This window comes from Lottia gigantea (genome assembly GCF_000327385.1).
Source record: "Lottia gigantea unplaced genomic scaffold LOTGIsca_8, whole genome shotgun sequence".
NCBI classification, from domain to species: domain Eukaryota; kingdom Metazoa; phylum Mollusca; class Gastropoda; family Lottiidae; genus Lottia; species Lottia gigantea.
In genome coordinates this window covers 1,309,010-1,327,918 of record NW_008710662.1, presented here as the reverse complement: position 1 = coordinate 1,327,918, position 18,909 = coordinate 1,309,010, and the positions used below count along the sequence as shown (strand labels likewise).

General features: G+C 33.0%; 2 protein-coding genes across 2 annotated transcripts; both read right to left on the bottom strand.

Moving 5' to 3' along the window:
* Positions 1-5,903: 5,903 nt before the first annotated feature.
* On the bottom strand, positions 5,904-8,381 carry LOTGIDRAFT_155319 (hypothetical protein; the record flags this gene model as incomplete). The annotated part of the gene is made up of 1 exon (XM_009066887.1): positions 5,904-8,381. The coding sequence occupies one exon, from the start codon at positions 8,379-8,381 to the stop codon at positions 5,904-5,906; it is 2,478 nt and encodes an 825-aa protein (XP_009065135.1).
* Positions 8,382-10,869: 2,488 nt separating this feature from the next.
* LOTGIDRAFT_229551 (hypothetical protein) lies at positions 10,870-12,971 on the bottom strand. The gene is made up of 3 exons (XM_009066886.1): positions 12,813-12,971; positions 11,460-11,599; positions 10,870-11,281 (listed from the first exon to the last, which is right to left on the bottom strand). Exons 1-3 carry the CDS (start codon positions 12,922-12,924, stop codon positions 11,189-11,191), a joined length of 345 nt encoding a protein of 114 aa, XP_009065134.1. The 5' UTR covers positions 12,925-12,971; the 3' UTR covers positions 10,870-11,188.
* Positions 12,972-18,909: the final 5,938 nt, after the last annotated feature.

The window sequence follows — 18,909 nt, the reverse complement described above, 5'->3', positions numbered from 1 at the left end:
AACTTCTATACCTGTAATCATACACAACTCACTGTTTGATAATATCACTATACTCAACAACTTCTATACCTGTAATCATACACAACTCACTGTTTGATAATATCACTATACTCAACAACTTCTATACCTGTAATCATACACAACAACTCACTTTATGATAATATCACTATACTCAACAACTTCTATACCTATAATCATACACAACTCACTGTTTGATAATATCACTATACTCAACAACTTCTATACCTGTAATCATACACAACTCACTGTTTGATAATATCACTATACTCAACAACTTCTATACCTATAATCATACACAACTCACTGTTTGATAATATCACTATACTCAACAACTTCTATACCTATAATCATACACAACTCACTTTTTGATAATATCACTATACTCAACAACTTCTATAGGTATAATCATACACAACAACTTACTTTATGATAATATCACTATACTCAACAACTTCTATACCTATAATCATACACAACTCACTGTTTGATAATATCACTATACTCAACAACTTCTATACCTATAATCATACACAACTCACTGTTTGATAATATCACTATACTCAACAACTTCTATACCTATAATCATACACAACAACTTACTTTTTGATAATATCACTATACTCAACAACTTCTATACCTATAATCATACACAACAGCTCACATTTTTTCATACTACCATACTCAATCTTCATATTGAACAACTAATATATTACATACCATTATACCCAATTATCATACAACTGTCTTAATAATCATTCTTAACAACTCATTTATATTCTTATTGTTATATAATCATACTCAACCAATGATTAATTATTACATTTTCATATCTAACAACTGACATTTTCCTTTCTATCATACCCAATCATCATACAACTGTCTTAATAATTATTCTTAACAACTCATTTATATTCTTATCGTTATATAATCATACTCAACCAATGATTAATTATTACATTTTCATATCTAACAACTGACATTTTCCTTTCTATCATACCCAATCATCATACAACTGTCTTAATAATTATTCTTAACAACTCATTTATATTCTTATGTTATATACTCATACTCAACCACTGGTTAATTATTAAATTTCATATCTAACAACTAATATATTTCATACCATTATACACAATCATCATACAACTTCTTTATAATCATTCTTAACAACTCATTTATATTCTTATTATTATATACTCATACTCAACCACTGATTAATTATTACATTTTCATATTGAACAACTAATATATTACATACCATTATACCCAATTATCATACAACTGTCTTAATAATCATTCTTAACAACTCATTTATATTCTTATTGTTATATAATCATACTCAACCACTGGTTAATTATTACATTTTCATATCTAACAACTGACATTTTCCTTGCTATTTCATTACTATTCTTTTTATGTTATCAGTTTAGGTCTTACTTTTCTGCACCATGTGGCAAATATTATTCAAAATTTACAGTAATCTGTAATAGAGTATAAGCGTGTCCAAGCCACCATATTGTCTACTGGCTGAAGAAAAACCTATCTTTGTAAGCATTTCATTTATATTTCACTTCGACAATATGTTTTAAAATTTGTCCTATTTACAATTCTGTCTTCCGACGATTTCGTTAAATAATTCTTATCAAACCAATGCCTGAACTTTAAATAACAACACTAAGAATTCCTGCGTATAAAAAAAAGTATTAACAACAACCAGTATATTCTTTTCCTTAGTTAAATCCAACTCGATCCATATGAGGTAAAAATTGAAATTACATGAGTATATAAAAAGTGGTGATTATTGCAATAATAAACTTAACGCCAATGTTATTACTGCAACTTCAAACAATGCACCTGGCTTATGCTATTAGTATTTTACGCCCACTATGATCAGATAAGAGCTAACTACCTGAAAAAATATAAATAAATAATATATGATCACACAAAGTATGTAGGACATTTGTTCAACAACTGACAGAGCATAACTATATTTTAATGTCAATTTTACTGATTTACAGACATACCATATTCATACAAAGCCATTTTAAGTCTAGCTCAGCATGATCCAATTTAAAAGGGTCAAACCATATCTGAATGTTTCAGTAAAGGTTTTTAAGTCAAATTTGTGACTTGACGTCACTATTGCAAAATCTGAATAATTGCGATGAGGTGACGTTATAAAACGCTTAGTTTTAGTGGAATTGTGAGAACCACAGACGGTACAAATCGATACTATGATTGTCCCTGAAACACATACCAAATTCAAAGCCATTAGTGCTGATACCTTTAAAGCAAAGCCATAACGTATCCTTAATTTTCGTTTTGTGAAGTGCCTTTTGTCAATTTGTCAGCATCAGTTACGGATCGAATCGAGCTTTGTTTAATTTTTCGTAGAACGAACACATTAAATACATGTGCCTCGTTCAAACGTTTTACTTGCATTGACAATGTTTAAATGATATACGAGCACTGGTCAACCATCACGCATATGGTCAATATGATACAAAAAAGCGGGTTATGTGTCTCTACACTAAGAAGTGGAAACACAATATCACACTTATTTTTGTATTAGACAACGAAGGCTTAGTTAATGAATAGAGTTATTGAGGCGTGATTTGCAATTTGTGATAACAATTTGAACATTTTATTATGACTCTAAATCGTTATGAATAATCTCTCTTAATATTGCCTTCTGGCATATTGATAAATACTATTATTGAGACTTTTGCAATGTTATCTATGTACACACCAGGCGTGACCCAAATCTACATTAATGGGACGTCTGTTTACATATTTCAGATCCCATAGATTATCCAGGTGATATTATAATTCATATCACCTTATGAACCTACGCTTTCATTTAGTTACATAACAGACATTGTTTAATCTTAAATTCAGATCTGAGATGTATGTTACTGACACATTGGTGCCTTCTCATGCTCCTGGTGTGTACCTTGATCGCTTCATGTCATTACGATTAAACTATATTATCCTTCAGGCCTAGTCAACTCACACAAAGCAAATGGTGTATTACCGACATTATTGCACAGTCATGACGAAAAAATATGGCAATCAAAAACTCAAACACAGGGTTGAAAATATACCCTTAATACTTTTATCCAAGTAACACAAACTTTGTAAAATTTTAAAAATCTATAATAAACTTTGTGTTCAAGAATCACCTTGATAAAACTTTTGTAGCATCCACAAAAAAAAAAACAATACATTTCTATACAGGTATATAATTCATTATAATGAGAATTCTTTGATTGACTGGTAATACAGCATTAGAATATCTAAACATTATGCCATACATAGTTGAAGGCCCCGACGAAAATGATACCATCTCAATTAACCTGTGTATAGACAAAATGATACTACTTACCAACAAGATAAGATGACTCCATTTCTGATCACTTGTGCACAGTCGTATGGTCACGTTTCAATTAATTTCCTATAAATTTTATTACTACATATTCAAGTGTTTTTACAAGGAAAATATCAACACATGACTTAAATAATTTTTTTCTCTTTCGACACCTCATATGACCACAAACTAGATATTGAAACTACTAGTAAGATGAATATAGGCCAACTACACCAAGCCTCCATAATATAATGTATTGAATAGCTAGGTCATCACACCCCCAATTGTTTGTCATTCGTGTGTATACGTTCGTGATATATATAGTCATCACATTGTCATATACACATTAAAGAAATTACACATGTACATGTATATCTAAAGGTCTTTATTCAATGACAGCTATTTTTCATATTAATGTATAACTATCTTTAAACCAGGTAACTGACAAACATCTGTATAATATTACTTTAATCAAACTATAATATTCCAATCAGTCATTAATGTAAATGTTGTTGTTCTGTGTAAATAAGTCATTTCAGTCTGTTTTAGAAGATGATACCATAGAAAATCAGAGTCTACGCAATGCAACGAGTACTCTACAATTTATATAACTAAACTTAAAGCTATTGCCAAACGAAGCAGAGCTTCAATTTGCACTATTCCAATTTTCAGTCAGACGTCTGTGGTTCCTGCAATTCCACAAATAAGTGTTTGATGACGACACTTCGCTTTATTGGATTGCAGGAAACATGGACCCATGACTGAAAATTGGAATGGTGCAAATTGATTATCAGTGTCTTCGATACACATACCAAATAATCCCTTTAAATAACCATAATTTATTTAAAAAAAAAACATATTTAAAAGTTTATTACAAATGAGCGTGGGTGAATTGGCCAGATGCCAGAGACTTAATTTTGCAAATAGACGTTTACTGCAAGCACCCCAACAGATAATTGACTTTTGCATGCATAACAAATGAAGCGTCCCTGAAATTGGAATATTCATGTTTTGCCTTGTTTATGATTTGAACTACACAAAATCTTAATGACTCATTTCCTATCTGATTTCAACACAATGTAATTATTGTTTAAATTCAGCATGTTACTCTCATTATGAGTCGTTAACGGATCTTAATTCACCTTCTTTCCAGTTTTAAAGTCTTTCTACTCGTTATTATAATTTCCGTTTTGTTCCTCTGTTCTTTTTCTTCGAAATTTTGTTACTTTTTTGGAGAAAAAATTCGGTCTAACTGTGAACCATCTTTATCGGCAAGGTTTAAAAAAAATGATATTCATTTGTGTCAAATTTTTAGATAGCCTCTGTGTCTATTTTTTTTTATTGTTGTTGTCGACAACATCAGCACTAACAATGTCGTCAGAATTATTGGTTGTAGATAATTTGCTACTGCTTGCAAAGCTTCGGTATCGTTGGCGAGAGAGTTTAATCTCTGCCCTCATTTTAGTGATGTGTAAACTCAACTAAATTTTGTTTTACGTTATTCCCTCGAACAACATCATTAGAACTAGAGTTCTAAAATTCTTATAAACGTTGACTGCACCTTGGCGACTCCAATTTGTAATGTTAAAATGTCTGCCAGTCGTGAACTTGAAAGTTTAAATGAAATGATTCTAAAGAAAGGAATTTCCTGTCACAACACGTTGTACTTGGAATTATTTTGATAACGATCGTGACTCGGGGTATTAAAATAAACAAAGTAAGATTTTATAAGATCTCTCGTCTTATGACTTCTTAAAATCTCGAGGCCAGGAAATGAAGACAAATGGCAAGCAGTATATATTACAAAATGTCACGTTTGTTAATGCCGCAAATTTAGTGAAAATAAACCAGTTATAAATCAATTATAGAAATCATAAATTAACTCCGATGCCTTAGATTGAAATTGGAGTGCAAATATTAATATTCAGTTTAATATCAAGATGTCGTAGGAGAACGCGCACAAAACGAAAACAACAAATTCGCGAACACTTCATTTGAGAGTAAAGGTTTAGTTTTATTATGTTTTGTAACATGGTGTTAAATAAATGGATATCTAAAAGTAGTTTGCTTTTTGACTACAAGTAGTAGACACAATAAGATGCTGTTGTGGAGATGAATAATTCGGTTCCGTCATCTTCTAACGGATATTGACAATTCATTCATTGAAACACTCATTTATTAGTTGTATCGATGAATGTATCATTAAAATGGACAAGCCGCTCGTGATTAATTCGGGGTTATACCGTGGAGGTTTTAAATTTTACGAATACATTGGCCTTGAGTTAACCTATGTCATCTTTAGTCTCGATTTTCTGTATTAAAATATGTTCTTTTCGAAAATAAGTAAGAAATGTTAAAAAAGAGAAGCGCTTTTTTATTTATTTGTAAGGTTCATCACAAATTACTTTGTCTGAAATTTCACATAAATCATCATAATATCATCTACAAATATATTTCCATTTCTATTGCAATTCATTGAAAGATTGAAGTAGTTCAAAACCATATCTCCATTGTTCTACACATCTTCCACTTTTATTGGCGAACAACAGCATGAACCATCACCATTAGAAGATTTAAATGACGTATCTATAATAATATCAACCTCTTCAGATTTGGTTTCAACAGTGTCTCTAGACGCCTTCTTCCACAACGAAAAGGCAAACGGTTCTTCAAGCACAGAGATCTGACAATCACTTACTTTCCAACGCTTCTCGAACGTTAATAGTGTGTGCAGAAAATGATTCTTAAATCGGAGTGTAGTTGTATTTAAAGAAGACGTATTGCCACCAGAAAAGAAAAACGATCGGAGAAGTAATGGCACCAATCCAGTGGCCAAAGTTGCAAAGAATCGAGTTGTTGGTGTGACGGATAATGCTTCTCCGTATGACATGACCAAAAGAAACAAAAACAATAAAAATATGCCTATACCACCTAGATCCTTAAACGATTGACACAAAGAATTAATCAACGGCCCAGGACATCCCGGACAGTCCATATATGTCATTTCTTCAAAAAGGCGCTTTGGAATGTATGGAACGTCACGTTTATCGAGAAAAAGTACCACTCCCGATGTTTTGAAACGAAGGCAATCGTGTTTGATATCCCACTTAAACGGATTGATCTTGGTACCATTGAGTTGTATTTCTACATCCATTACATCCTGTTCTGTGACTTGAAAAGCCATTGCACTTTGATTCAAAACTGATTTATTAGCTTCCAATGTGATTTGATCGGTTTTGAAGGCCATGATCTCTTTAAATATAGCCTTGAAATAGTTATTGTATTGTCCTTCCAACCGTTTAGCAGAGTCTCGTACATATACCACAATTAAAACAACTATTGATATCAGGCTCATGGCAAAGTACCAGTTAATAAGAACATTTACTATGATCACACACAAACAATGTAAAAGAAAGTTAATTCCTATTGTCAAAATAACAAATACCGATAATAATGATATGAACAAGAAGAGTGACAACTTGGGTCCACATTTAGATCCCATCATAGAACTTAGTTTATGAAATCCACACAACTTCGTGAATTGTCTTATTAAAATTTTAATAACAGGTGCAGTTACTACTACGTAAAGAATAATTAAAATGGGGCTCAACATAATTAGGATTGGTAAAACGGGTACCGCTAATAAGCCGTATTTGGTAAATAAAGACATCAAAGCCCTAGTAACATGTCCCTTTTCAGTAACTACTTTTGTCGTATCCTTTTCATAGATACCAATGACTTCGAAGAGTTCATTTTGGAAACTGTCCATACTTAAAACCATAATTACATGAAGTAGATAGACTACAAATACGAATCCTGTTAAAATTTGACCAACAAATGGACCAAGGTGAAAACTATGGGCCTCCAGTAATCCCCTGGACCTTATCGCCATTCCCAGGTTTATAATGTTCGTGTTTGGCAAACACAAAATGAACATTAATGGAAGGGCTGGTAGTAGTATACACATGTAAATGATTATTGTTCTTACTCGTCTGAGACATCTATGCCAAGGCACTATATTATTATTGTCAAATTTATTACCGAATATAGAAGCCGAACAGCAGACTTGAAATATATCAACATGGCGTATTTTAAATCGAATGAACAGATCGTAAAGAAGCTGTCGAAAACTCACTGCTTTGTCTGTTTCAGAGATAATCTGGCCCCTTTGAATGAGCAAGTCAATCGATTGCACTTCCGTGTTGAAAATAATGCCTGTTTGCAAATTTTGGAGATGATCACAAAATGTAGACATATGCTTCATGGTTGCAACAGGAATGATCAGTTTGCTTTTATATGTTGATTGTTCTTTTGTCTTTAAAATGCTCATTTCAAGTTTATTCCTAGGTCTGAATTTAAATGTTTTGGGTCCAAGATTTACAGGAATAAATTTTGGAAAATACAGAAATAAGAGTATCGAAAACGTCATGACGAAAACTCTCAACGTCCATATCCATGAATCTTCTTCAACGTCGTAACATGTTATGTCCTTTTCAACTGATTTGCAACATCGGAAGATCAAGATTCCAAATCCGCCAGATTCCTTGATGAACATAGAGCAAACTTCATTTTCTTTAAACGCTGTGTCACGACCAGCACTGTCAGTCATATACAGAAGATTCTTACGAATCATTACTACAGATTCATCGGAGGTTATATTTTGAAAACAGGTTGTACTCATTGGCATGTTGATATTCTCTCTTGGTACGATGATGTAGGGCTCAAAATATCCATAATAAAAATAGAAGAGAAGAAGAAGGCGATTTGTCCGCTCACCTCGAACTATAAACCATCTGCTAGGGCTGAAAGATGTAGCATTTGGTGATTGAATAGGTGTCAGTTGTTCAGATGAACGCAAGTCGAGATCTATTTGAATAATTTTGGTGGTAGATTTTATTGCTTCCACTAATGAATTTGTACTGAATGTACAGTTGATGCTCTCCATTCCAGATCCCACTGTAAGAGTCAACATGACTATCAATAAACATATCATTTTGGAAGGTCACAGCATCTGAAAATAAATACATATATGCTAAAAACATAGTGATTATCCAAGGTGATCGCCTTTTTAGCATGACATGTATAATTTTAAAAGTCCAGCTTTGAGCACTGGATCACTCGATTAAATTTGAGCCCCACTAAAATAAGTACAATGGCGAGTATTACTAGCAAGGCAAGACATGATCAACATCTCAGAAGACCTGATGATACTCTTAGTGTGGTTTTATCAACTCAAAATGCCGTTTGTCGTAAAGAATAAAGCAAAATCTTTAGCTACTAAAACTTAATCCTTACCTTAAACCGAGATTTTGCCACGACGAAAATTATAACAACAGATCGTAAGATAAAATTGAGAAATATCATATCATGGAGTTGCTAAGGAGCAGACCATAGATGAAGAAGTCTAACCCTGCCCCATATACCCTTGTTTAAATAGATTTCAATTACTACTTTAAAATGATTTATACTATGTAAACAAATAATCGAAGATCGCGGTCAATCGCTATCTTAAACGGTGGTGGCAACGATTGTTTATGTACAAATACATTCAGTTACCTTATGTAGACCGTAGTTTTAAAATATTTAGGATGGTTGTGCCAATTTGTTCCACTACAGAAGGTTTGTTGTTTGGTGCTTATGGTAACAATACAGTGGAAACTGGCTTCACTCTACCAACAAGTCGTGTTTCTGATGAACAATCCTCATTAAGACAGCTTTCTTAGCAAAATGACTTTGAGTATGGATATCACACATAAGTAAATAGAAATCTTAAAAGAAATGGTTCTCGCTGAATATTACATTTTAGATAATGAAGATGATTGATGGATTTTGACGAAACTTGGTTGTGAGTGTTTTTTATCACCAAAAGATGAATTCTATTGAAAATCAGTAGAATCGAAAAATATTTAGTATGATTTATTGACCTTGTTCTTGAAAACGTGCTCGTAAATATTCTAGAAGGCACAATTCTTGATTAACACCCAAGGATGAAAACTATTGAAAATCAAAAAAATCGAAAAATTCTTAGTTTTAGCCTGTATACACTCTAGAAGCCCAATTCTGAACAGATTTTGACAAAACTTCAGTATTCAAAAGATCGTATTTGTGATATACTGAATATTTCATACTGGTGATGTAACGGTACTGCCAACTATTTTTATTCAAAATCAAAGCTGCCAGTTGGCGTAAATTACCTTGGCAAGTTATCTTTTAGACTCATTACATATCTGGAAAGCGTTTGTTTGTTGAATTGCTGAAAGCCTCAATGAACCCAGATTTTGTATCAATAAAATATTTAAGCTTATAATCAAATGCCGTTTTAAGGTTTACAACTGGTCGTTTATTGAAATTGTGTTGTCTTTCCGTGGACTACCATTCGTTATTATTCGTTAAAATTTGCAATTTTTCAATAGATTTTGTTTATTTAAATTACATGTATATAATTTAACGCCTTGAATAGGCTTGGTGTGAAATCCTGACTGGGGTAAGATCAGTGCTGGCAAAAAATTGATGCAGATGTTTGGTATGTAGAATAAATGTTGTATAAGGGAGACAACCACGTTACTATCGATGCATAACTACCATTATCTTTTTTTATAACGACAACAAATAAGTTTGCAATGCTGTGAATTATTATGTCAATTTTTGTCCGGAAACTAAGTATTAGCCTCCTTAATTGAGTTATTTGATTTTTCAGGATTGTAAATATATGGGTGTTGGCCGCATAATGAAGGTCGTCGCTTAGAAGTCGTAAACTATATTGAAAAGTTGTAAGGAGGCGGGGGGATTTTATTGAAAGTAATTGTTTAAAAAAGGTGGTCGCGTGAGAAACATGTCTCAACTCATTTTACCTTTGTCAGTCGTTCATAATTATAGAACAATATTCCCCCAGGACCATTTTATATACAACTGTTAATCAACGGTAACTGTACGACCACGATGTAATCTTATACTGACAGCGTTCATATAAATTTCTTACTGCAACTGAAAATAATTTCTTTAGTGGGGCTCAATATGCTATGTCTGCAGGTGATATAATTTGGCTAAAAATGGTTATTCCATCTGTGTATTGTCATGTTCTGTTTTTTTTTTTATCAAATATATGCCAATCAGGCAACTGATCAATTGATTTTGCTCTTCCATTATTTCTAGTCCCATGCCAATCCAATCCAAGGTTTTGAGTGGAGCTCAGTAGTTTGATCACATTATCAACCAATGGTTGTTTAAAAGAGTTGGTTCAATCTTATGACTTATTGTCAATGGTATTTTATTAATCTATATCGTATAACGAATTAAATTTAATGTATTCAACCTTCTTTAACAAAGTCTATATCTGTCAAGTATGTAACAAGGACAACTATGTCAATGGCTCATTGTACATTATGATACGTACTGATTTCGGTAATAGAGCTACCACAAATCCCCAGGATTGTCATATTTCTGTAGATAAAGCTCAACCATAACAATTGTAGCTATTCTTAGATGCTTGATGTTTCTTTATTGGTACAATAATATTTAATTCGTGTTTGTTAGTTCATTTCAGAACACTAATCTCTACATATTATTTACAATATCAGTACATGAATCATTTTATAGCAAAACAAAAAGATGACATGCGCTGTAGCTTTCAGTTTTTTTAAATTGTGCAATGGTGTGGAAATGTAATTACTGGTGTCCGTATCCAATGTGGACAATCAAGGGCTTGTACAAAAAATATGTAATGGTTAATATAAAAATCGAAAAATATTCACATTAAACAATAATTTATAAAACTATATTGCCAAAAATATAAATAATATATTAAAGCCCCATGGAATCCATCTCTCTCGACATTTGACAAATAGCACACGGTTCACAAAATGTCACAGCCAAGCAATCCTTAAAGATCGAACCCTGAAAAAGATAAATAGGTTCTTAGTAATAATAACAATCACGCTTTTGTTATCATGTTTCTGTTAATATACATGTATAATGGTCTTTACTTGCTGACAGTTATTCAATATCAACCGAATGCTTTAAACTGGGCTTAGATATCCCAACAGAATTTGTTAACTGCAAAATCTGTACATACCTGGATACCACCCAATGTTCTCAATCTTGCTCTCATGGCTATTAGACCACCAGGAACACAGAAAGGCATAAGAGAACACTCGTGAATTTTACCAGACAGCGAGCACAGCAAACAAGGTAAACAGCAGCAAGTGCAGAGAACTGTAACAGAAATGTTGAAAGTAATTAAATGTTATTTACTTTGGCTAAATTTTAAACACAATTGTCTGAATAATAATTTGAGCACAATAACGGTGATCCAGTAGCATTATTTCTATATCACATTGTTTAGTGCATGCCTTTTCTGAACTTGTCTGGGTTCATGGGTCGTGTTTATGCTGGTAACCATTAGAATCGTAAAAAAGAATAACACGAGAGTGCCCTCAAACTTATTTGCTTCTTTGATATACAAACAAAGAACATTTCGTAAACACGGAATAAAATAATTTTTTATTATAAAAGTTAAGGGTATTTAAACAGTATTACGTTGTTTTGGTTGATAAAATATGGTTGTGAAATAGATTGAATCACTGCATATAAAAACAAATGATTTAGAAAATTATTTCAAAGAACAATGGCGGTACATGCAACTCTAAAACCATCATTTAAAATAGTTTAGGGTTTGAAAACATGATGAGGTTACGTTGCCCTGGAAGATAACAAAGATTGCGAAATAGATTAAATCATTGCAGATAAAATCAGATAATAACTTTGTTGATTCAAACATTTATTTCAATAATCCCACTAACATTTATCGAAACATTAAATAGTTTAGGGTAAAAAAACAGTATGAGGTTGATGAAACAAAGTTGCTAAATTGCAGACCATTATTCTGTTAAAATAATATTTGCATTTCATAAACTTGTCAAAAGTATTATCCGGTCCGTTAGGTATTCACATAATCCACCAAGGTCCCACCCTTCTCACGATGTACTGTTACTTAAGAGTCTAAAGGGACGTTACGATCATCCCTAAGTTCTGACAGATTTTCTTTTTTATTTAAATAAAAGTAGAAACTAGTCAGCTAGATTTTACTCTGTTGCTCCTGTAACAGGTTTGTAATTTTATTAATCCCAATTTGGTTCAAAATATAAAACTCCATCATATACCAAGAAAATAGGCGACCCCCATTTTGAGTGTTTGTTGCAATTTGTGCAATTTGTAGAGAAACAAACTTGTATATTTGTAGTTAGATATCAAAAATAAAATACGTTTTCTTTTTTTTGAAAAAGGAAAATGTAATACTATACATTTTGTTGGGATTATGGAAAGCAATTTTCACGAAAATTGATTAAATTTGTACTTCAATATTCGAATTGAAAATAATCAAACAATGTGGAAAAATTGTATATTCTTATACAAGAGAGCTACTTACGCGCTTTGCAGTCACTACAACATGAAAATAGACCACTCGACCACTCTCTGTTTCCATCAACTGGTGCTACCAATCCTGATGTTGGTTGGGACGTGATGACTACCTGTGCCATTATTGTAGATTTAACAAGTTCACAAATGAAAATGCTTTTGATCGAACTAAAATTATCTCCAATACCAATAAGTGTTTATGACCAAATACCACACAAGTTATTGCCTTGTCCTGCTCTTTGAAATCCTTAAATATTTAACTACAATATATAGAGGTTATGTTTGTGGATCGTCAATAGAGACTGATAACACGTGACAATTTTAAAGTCGCTGACCATATTTCTTTATGATTAATGTTGAAATGGATCCGAATTTCTTTGATAAATTATTCCCAAATACCATACGTTTTAAATAGAACAAGATACTTCTAAATTTATATGGATACTGTACTGGCTTGATGGTTCCAACCAAAACATGATAATTAAGCATGACAAGAACCCCCTTTAAACAAGAATTTCAGTTGATAACATTATGATAAGATTCTTGACAACTGATTAATTTCATAGAAACATGTTTTTTATTGACCAAGTAGGCGTTTCCTCGATTCAATTATATTGTTTCGCAATACATGAACTAAATACGAAACACAAACGTATTCATTATCTTGATTGGGCTTTAGAGAACTTTAAAAAAAAACATCAACATCTGGAAATAACAGTAGGCTTCTTGTATTTAAACGACGTACGATGAGGTTACCAAAATATTATTTTAGAAAGAGATGCTTTTGACTATCCATTACCGTGTAATAGGTCATTATAGGTAGAAATTCTTATCGTCAAGCTGAAATCGATACAAGGCCTACTGGGATAGTGGTACTGTCAAGATGTTCAAGAATAATCTGTTTTCTGAAATTGGGCACTTGAATGTTATATTGTCAAGCAATGTCAAGTATTTTGTGGTCCTGGCATGGATTACCTTGTTATGTTATTATTCTTTTAAATTGAACCCTTTGTACTAGGTTTTATTCTTGTAGTATTTTATATTTTATCTATTAAATATGCCTTAAATGGGCTCGGTGTGAAATCCTGATCACACACCATAACCAGTACAGACAAGCTTGTGCATAAGAGATTATTTGGTTGTTAAAGTTGTTATCGTTCATTATTGATATCCTCGTTTTAACAGCACCAGTTTAATGACTGGCGAGGTATTATGCATTCGTCTCGGGGGTGTTTTTTATAATCCCATTGACAAATTTAATGTCTGAAAAATGTTTATGATTTACAGTTTGAATGGTGATATGAATGAATATTATCGAATTCCATGTTTATATATCATGTATGAGATGTTATTTAAGAAGTCAAGCCTTTCGCAACGTTTCCTAAAACCAGAAAAAAGTTTATGAAATTGTTTTAGATTAAAGGTAATTGTATAGTTATTTCCCTTGGAACAGTTTTAAACCTTTGAAAAGTCTGCATTACTTTGTAGGAGGTGAAGAATGCCGAATTAAGATGATTTAACAATGTAAGAGATGCTTTTCCACGTAAAAACAAAGAATTATATGGATAATCGAAGCTGTCCATATTTCCATCCCACCACTTGCGACTGGAAGGTGATCTATAGTAAATAGATAGTTGGATGTTTAAATACATTGTGTGCTTTCAGACTATATCATGGGAGACAATCGCCTTTTAAACTACACATAATTTTGCTGATATTTCTTTAGATTGTAAGGTAGTAAGGTTTATGACCGTTATCCTAGAGGTATGTGAGTGGTATGGATGATCATCTGTCTGTTTATTGTGGATGTCTCGAGACATAAACGAGAACCGTTTGTAAATAAAACTGGAAGAACTGCTGTTTTCATTTATATACATATTTTATTTAGTTTAGTTGGTTATATTTAAATTGGCAAAATCGGATATTCCTTCGGTGAATGTACATGTTTTGTTTGTTTTCAAATAATTGGTAATTGTGAACTGTTATTCTATGCTACTACTATTGAGGTAACTAAATACCCATTTGGCTGTTGTTGGACTAAAGGTAGCCGCGGTGGCTCAGTGAGTTAGACGCTTGCTCGCTAACCTGAAGGTCCAGGGTTCAATCCCGGCATAGGTCGAGATAATATCTTCGGATTTTTCAACCCGGTTTCCCCCTGTCAGTGATTCAGGTGAGAGGGGCTGACATGGAAAAAGCGTCTAGTCGTTCGGATGGGACAATAAACCGAGGCCCCGTGTGCTACAGGCTGTGCACGTTAAAGAGTAGGCTAATGCCACTGTCCTGGCAAAATATCCCTCATTGCACCCTGCGTAGCGTTGTCCGTCTTCATTAGCCCACATGGTGCAGAAAAGTAGGACGTAAAACTCCATTCATTTCAATTCATTTCATTCGTTGTTGGACTAAAATTTCCATTATCTAATATCCATATCAATGTGTGGTTAAATTGAGCCTGGAGTTGGTTACCCATCATCGAGAATTTTAATTCCTGTTATCGAAATGTCAATTCTTTTTTTTTTTTTTTTTTTTTTTTTTTTTTTTTTCGTTTCGTCCACACCTTCCTGAGCTTAGACTGCACTAGTTGCAGGTACGTTTCAAATTTCATAGACCTTCTATATAGGCGACGATGTGCATAAATATAAATTGGAACATTTTTGCAAAACCGGAAGTGCCACAGTGCAACATGTGCAAAAAGTCGAAAATCGGCTCTAGAAGGCGTATTTTTGCATCAATTTTCTTCGGATTTTCATTTTTAAAATCTACCTGTAATTTCTGACCTGATAGCACTTGAAAAATTACGAAATTCGAAAATTCGTCGCTCACTTTTTTCGATCAAATTTTTCAATTTTTTTGCAACTTTTTTGCTTTTGCATCGATTGATCTGAAATTTAATATGCAAAGGGACATCACCAAAGCAAATAATATGTAGTTGTCAAATATTTAATTTTACTTCCGGTTTTAAACGGGGAATCAATTGAAAGTACAATCCACTTCCGGTCGAATAACTTCCGGTGTAATTGAAATAGGTCAACGAAATTTATGCTGATCGTAAGTAAATGCTAATACAAAAAAACGAAGAAAATAAAATCCAGACCGGAAGTGATACTTTGGCCGCCATATTGAAAAAACACACTTTTGTAAAACTCAAAATGGGGCCTCAGGGTAAATGTTGATAAGCTCAAATTTGATGTGAATGTATTCTGCAATCGATTGCGCAAAAAACATTGGGAGCCGAATTTTGAATTTCGCTTTTGCTTTTTTGCAACTTCCGGTTGAAATTTTTTAAAGCTTTAAACGATCACACCATGTGACCTTGACCTTTGATGACCTTGACCTTCATAGGGTCAAAGGTCATTGACCTTGGCTATCATTTGATACTTTGACCTTTGACCTCCGACATGTACTTCCGGTTTTATAGCTATCCGTAAAAAGCCAAATTCGCAAATTTGGACTGCTCTAGCACGTGACCTAATTAACCTAGAGGGTTAATTTTTTCGGTTTCCTAATGTGCTTCTCTTGCACTTTACATACATATATAACAATCGTTATTTTAAAGCAAAATTGAAATTCGTGATTTTTTCAAATTTGAGTTTTTTTTTACAATATTTGCGTCTTTTTGAGCTTGGTGTATGTATATCTTATGACCTATTCTATGTAGAACCTTGATATTTGGAATACAACTAGACACTTTGAATATGAATTCACCTATGACAAAAAAATTGGGGTGGGCGTGGCACATCCGGGTTGAATTACTAATTGTTTACATTTTGCGGCTGGGGCATAACTCGCATAGGATGCGTTTGTTCAAAAAGGGACTTTGCACACAATTACCTCATCCTTTTGGCCAGTTTGTGTTAACAGTTCAGTTGTTTCAGCTTTATAGTTCCAAAAAAGGAACGGGTTTCAACATTTGGATATTTTCATTTTTCGATTTTGACCTTTGTTGACATTTGTTGACCCATATCTTTTGACCTGAATAATGTAGAAGCTTGAAATTTAAAACACAACGTAACATTTGGAATATCAATTACCCTATGCAAAAAAATTAAGGTGGGCGTGGCACATTCGGATAATATTACTCATTATTGTTATTTTTGGCCAGGAGCATAACTCGCAAAGTATACGTTTGTTCAAAATGGAACTTTGCATACAATTATCTCATGAATTGAGCCACTTTGTCTTAGAAGTTCGGTTGTTTCCGCTTCTTAGTTCAAAAAAAGGAACAGGTTTTGGAAATTCAAAATTTTCAATTTTTGACCTTGACCTTTGATGACCTTGACCTTTATTGGGTCAAAGGTCATTGACGTTGTCTATTAGTTTATGCTTTCATATTTGACCTCTGACGTCTACTTTCGCTTTTATAGCTGTCCAAAAACATCCAAATTCGCAACTTTGGACTGTTCTAGCACGTGACCTAATTAACCTAGAGAGTAAATTTTTTCGGTTTCCTAATGTGCTTCTCGTGTACTTTAAATAGATATATAACAATCGTTTTTTTAAAGCAAAATTGAAATTCGTGATTTTTTCAAATTTGAGTTTTGTTTTTTTTACAATATTTGCGACTTTTTGAGCTTAGTGTATGTATATGTTATGATCTATTTGATGTAGAACCTTGATATCTAGAATATAACTAGACACTTTGAATATGAATTAACCTATGACAAAAAAACTTATGTGGGCGTGGCACATCCGGGTTGAATTTCTAATTGTTTACATTTTGGGGCTGGGGCATAACTCGCATAGGATGCGTTTGTTCAAAAAGAGACTTTGCACACAATTACCTCATCCTTTTGGCCAGTTTGTGTTAACAGCTCAGTTGTTTCAGCTTTATAGTTCCAAAAAAGGAACGGGTTTTAACATTTGGATATTTTCAATTTTCGATTTTGACCTTTGTTGACTTTTGTTGACCTATATCTTTTGACCTGTATTATGTATAACCTTGGCATTTGATACACGACACAACATTTTGAATATTAATTAAATTCTATCAAATAAATGAGGTGGGCGTGGCACATCCGGGTTAAATTACTCATTATTGACATTTTTGGCCAAGGGCATAACTCGCAAAGTATACGTTTGTTCAAAATGGAACTTTGCATACAATTACCTCATGTTTTGAGCCACTTTGTCTTAGAAGTTCGGTTGTTTCCGCTTCATAGTTCAAAAAAAGGAACAGATTTTGGAAATTCAATATTTCCAATTTTTGACCTTGACCTTTGTTGACCTTGACCTTTGTAGGATCAAACGTCATTGGCATTGGCTATCTATTTATACTTTTATATTTGCTGTCCTATGTCAACTTCCGGTTTTATAGTTGTGTGCAATTAGAAATTTTGATGACGTATATCTCTTGATCTTGACCTTTTTAGACCTCCTCCTTTACAAGATCAAAGGTCATTGACCTTGGCTATCTGCTGATACTTTCATTTGTGAGGTCTGACGTCTACTTCCGGTATTAGAATCTTCTAAAAAATGAAAATTTCCTCAACTTTAGACTGTTCTTGCACATGATCTAATTATCGTGGAAGGTTGATTTTTTCGGGGTCTTTTGCAATTTGCTACATTTGCAAAGTCCCACTCTGTGCCACGAGTGGCTCTAGTTGTGGGACTTTGCTTTCAGCAAAGTCCCAGTTTGTTATTGAATTGTCAATTCTTTTTTTTTTTTTTTTTTTTCGATTTTTACACACCTTCCTGAGCTTAGACTACAATAGTTGCAGCAACCATTCAACATTCACGAACCTTAGATATAGGCGACGATGTGCATAAATATATTTTGGATCTTTTTTGCAAAACCGGAAGTGCCACAGTTCAATATATGCAAGAATAGATAATCGGCTCTAGAAGTCGTATTTTTCGGTCGATTTTCTTTGGGTTTGCATTTTTGGAATCTACTGTTAAAATCTGAAAGAATAGCAGTTTCAAAATTTCAAAATTCGAAAATTTGTCGCAGACATTTTTTTTGCCAAATTTTGCATTTTTTTCATTTTTTTTGCTTTTTGTCTGATTAATCTGAAAAAAATTGAGCAAAGACAGTTTAAGAATGTAAACGAAATGGTACAGTCAAATTTTCAATTTCACTTCCGGTTAAACAGGAAAACGATGTCACTCCG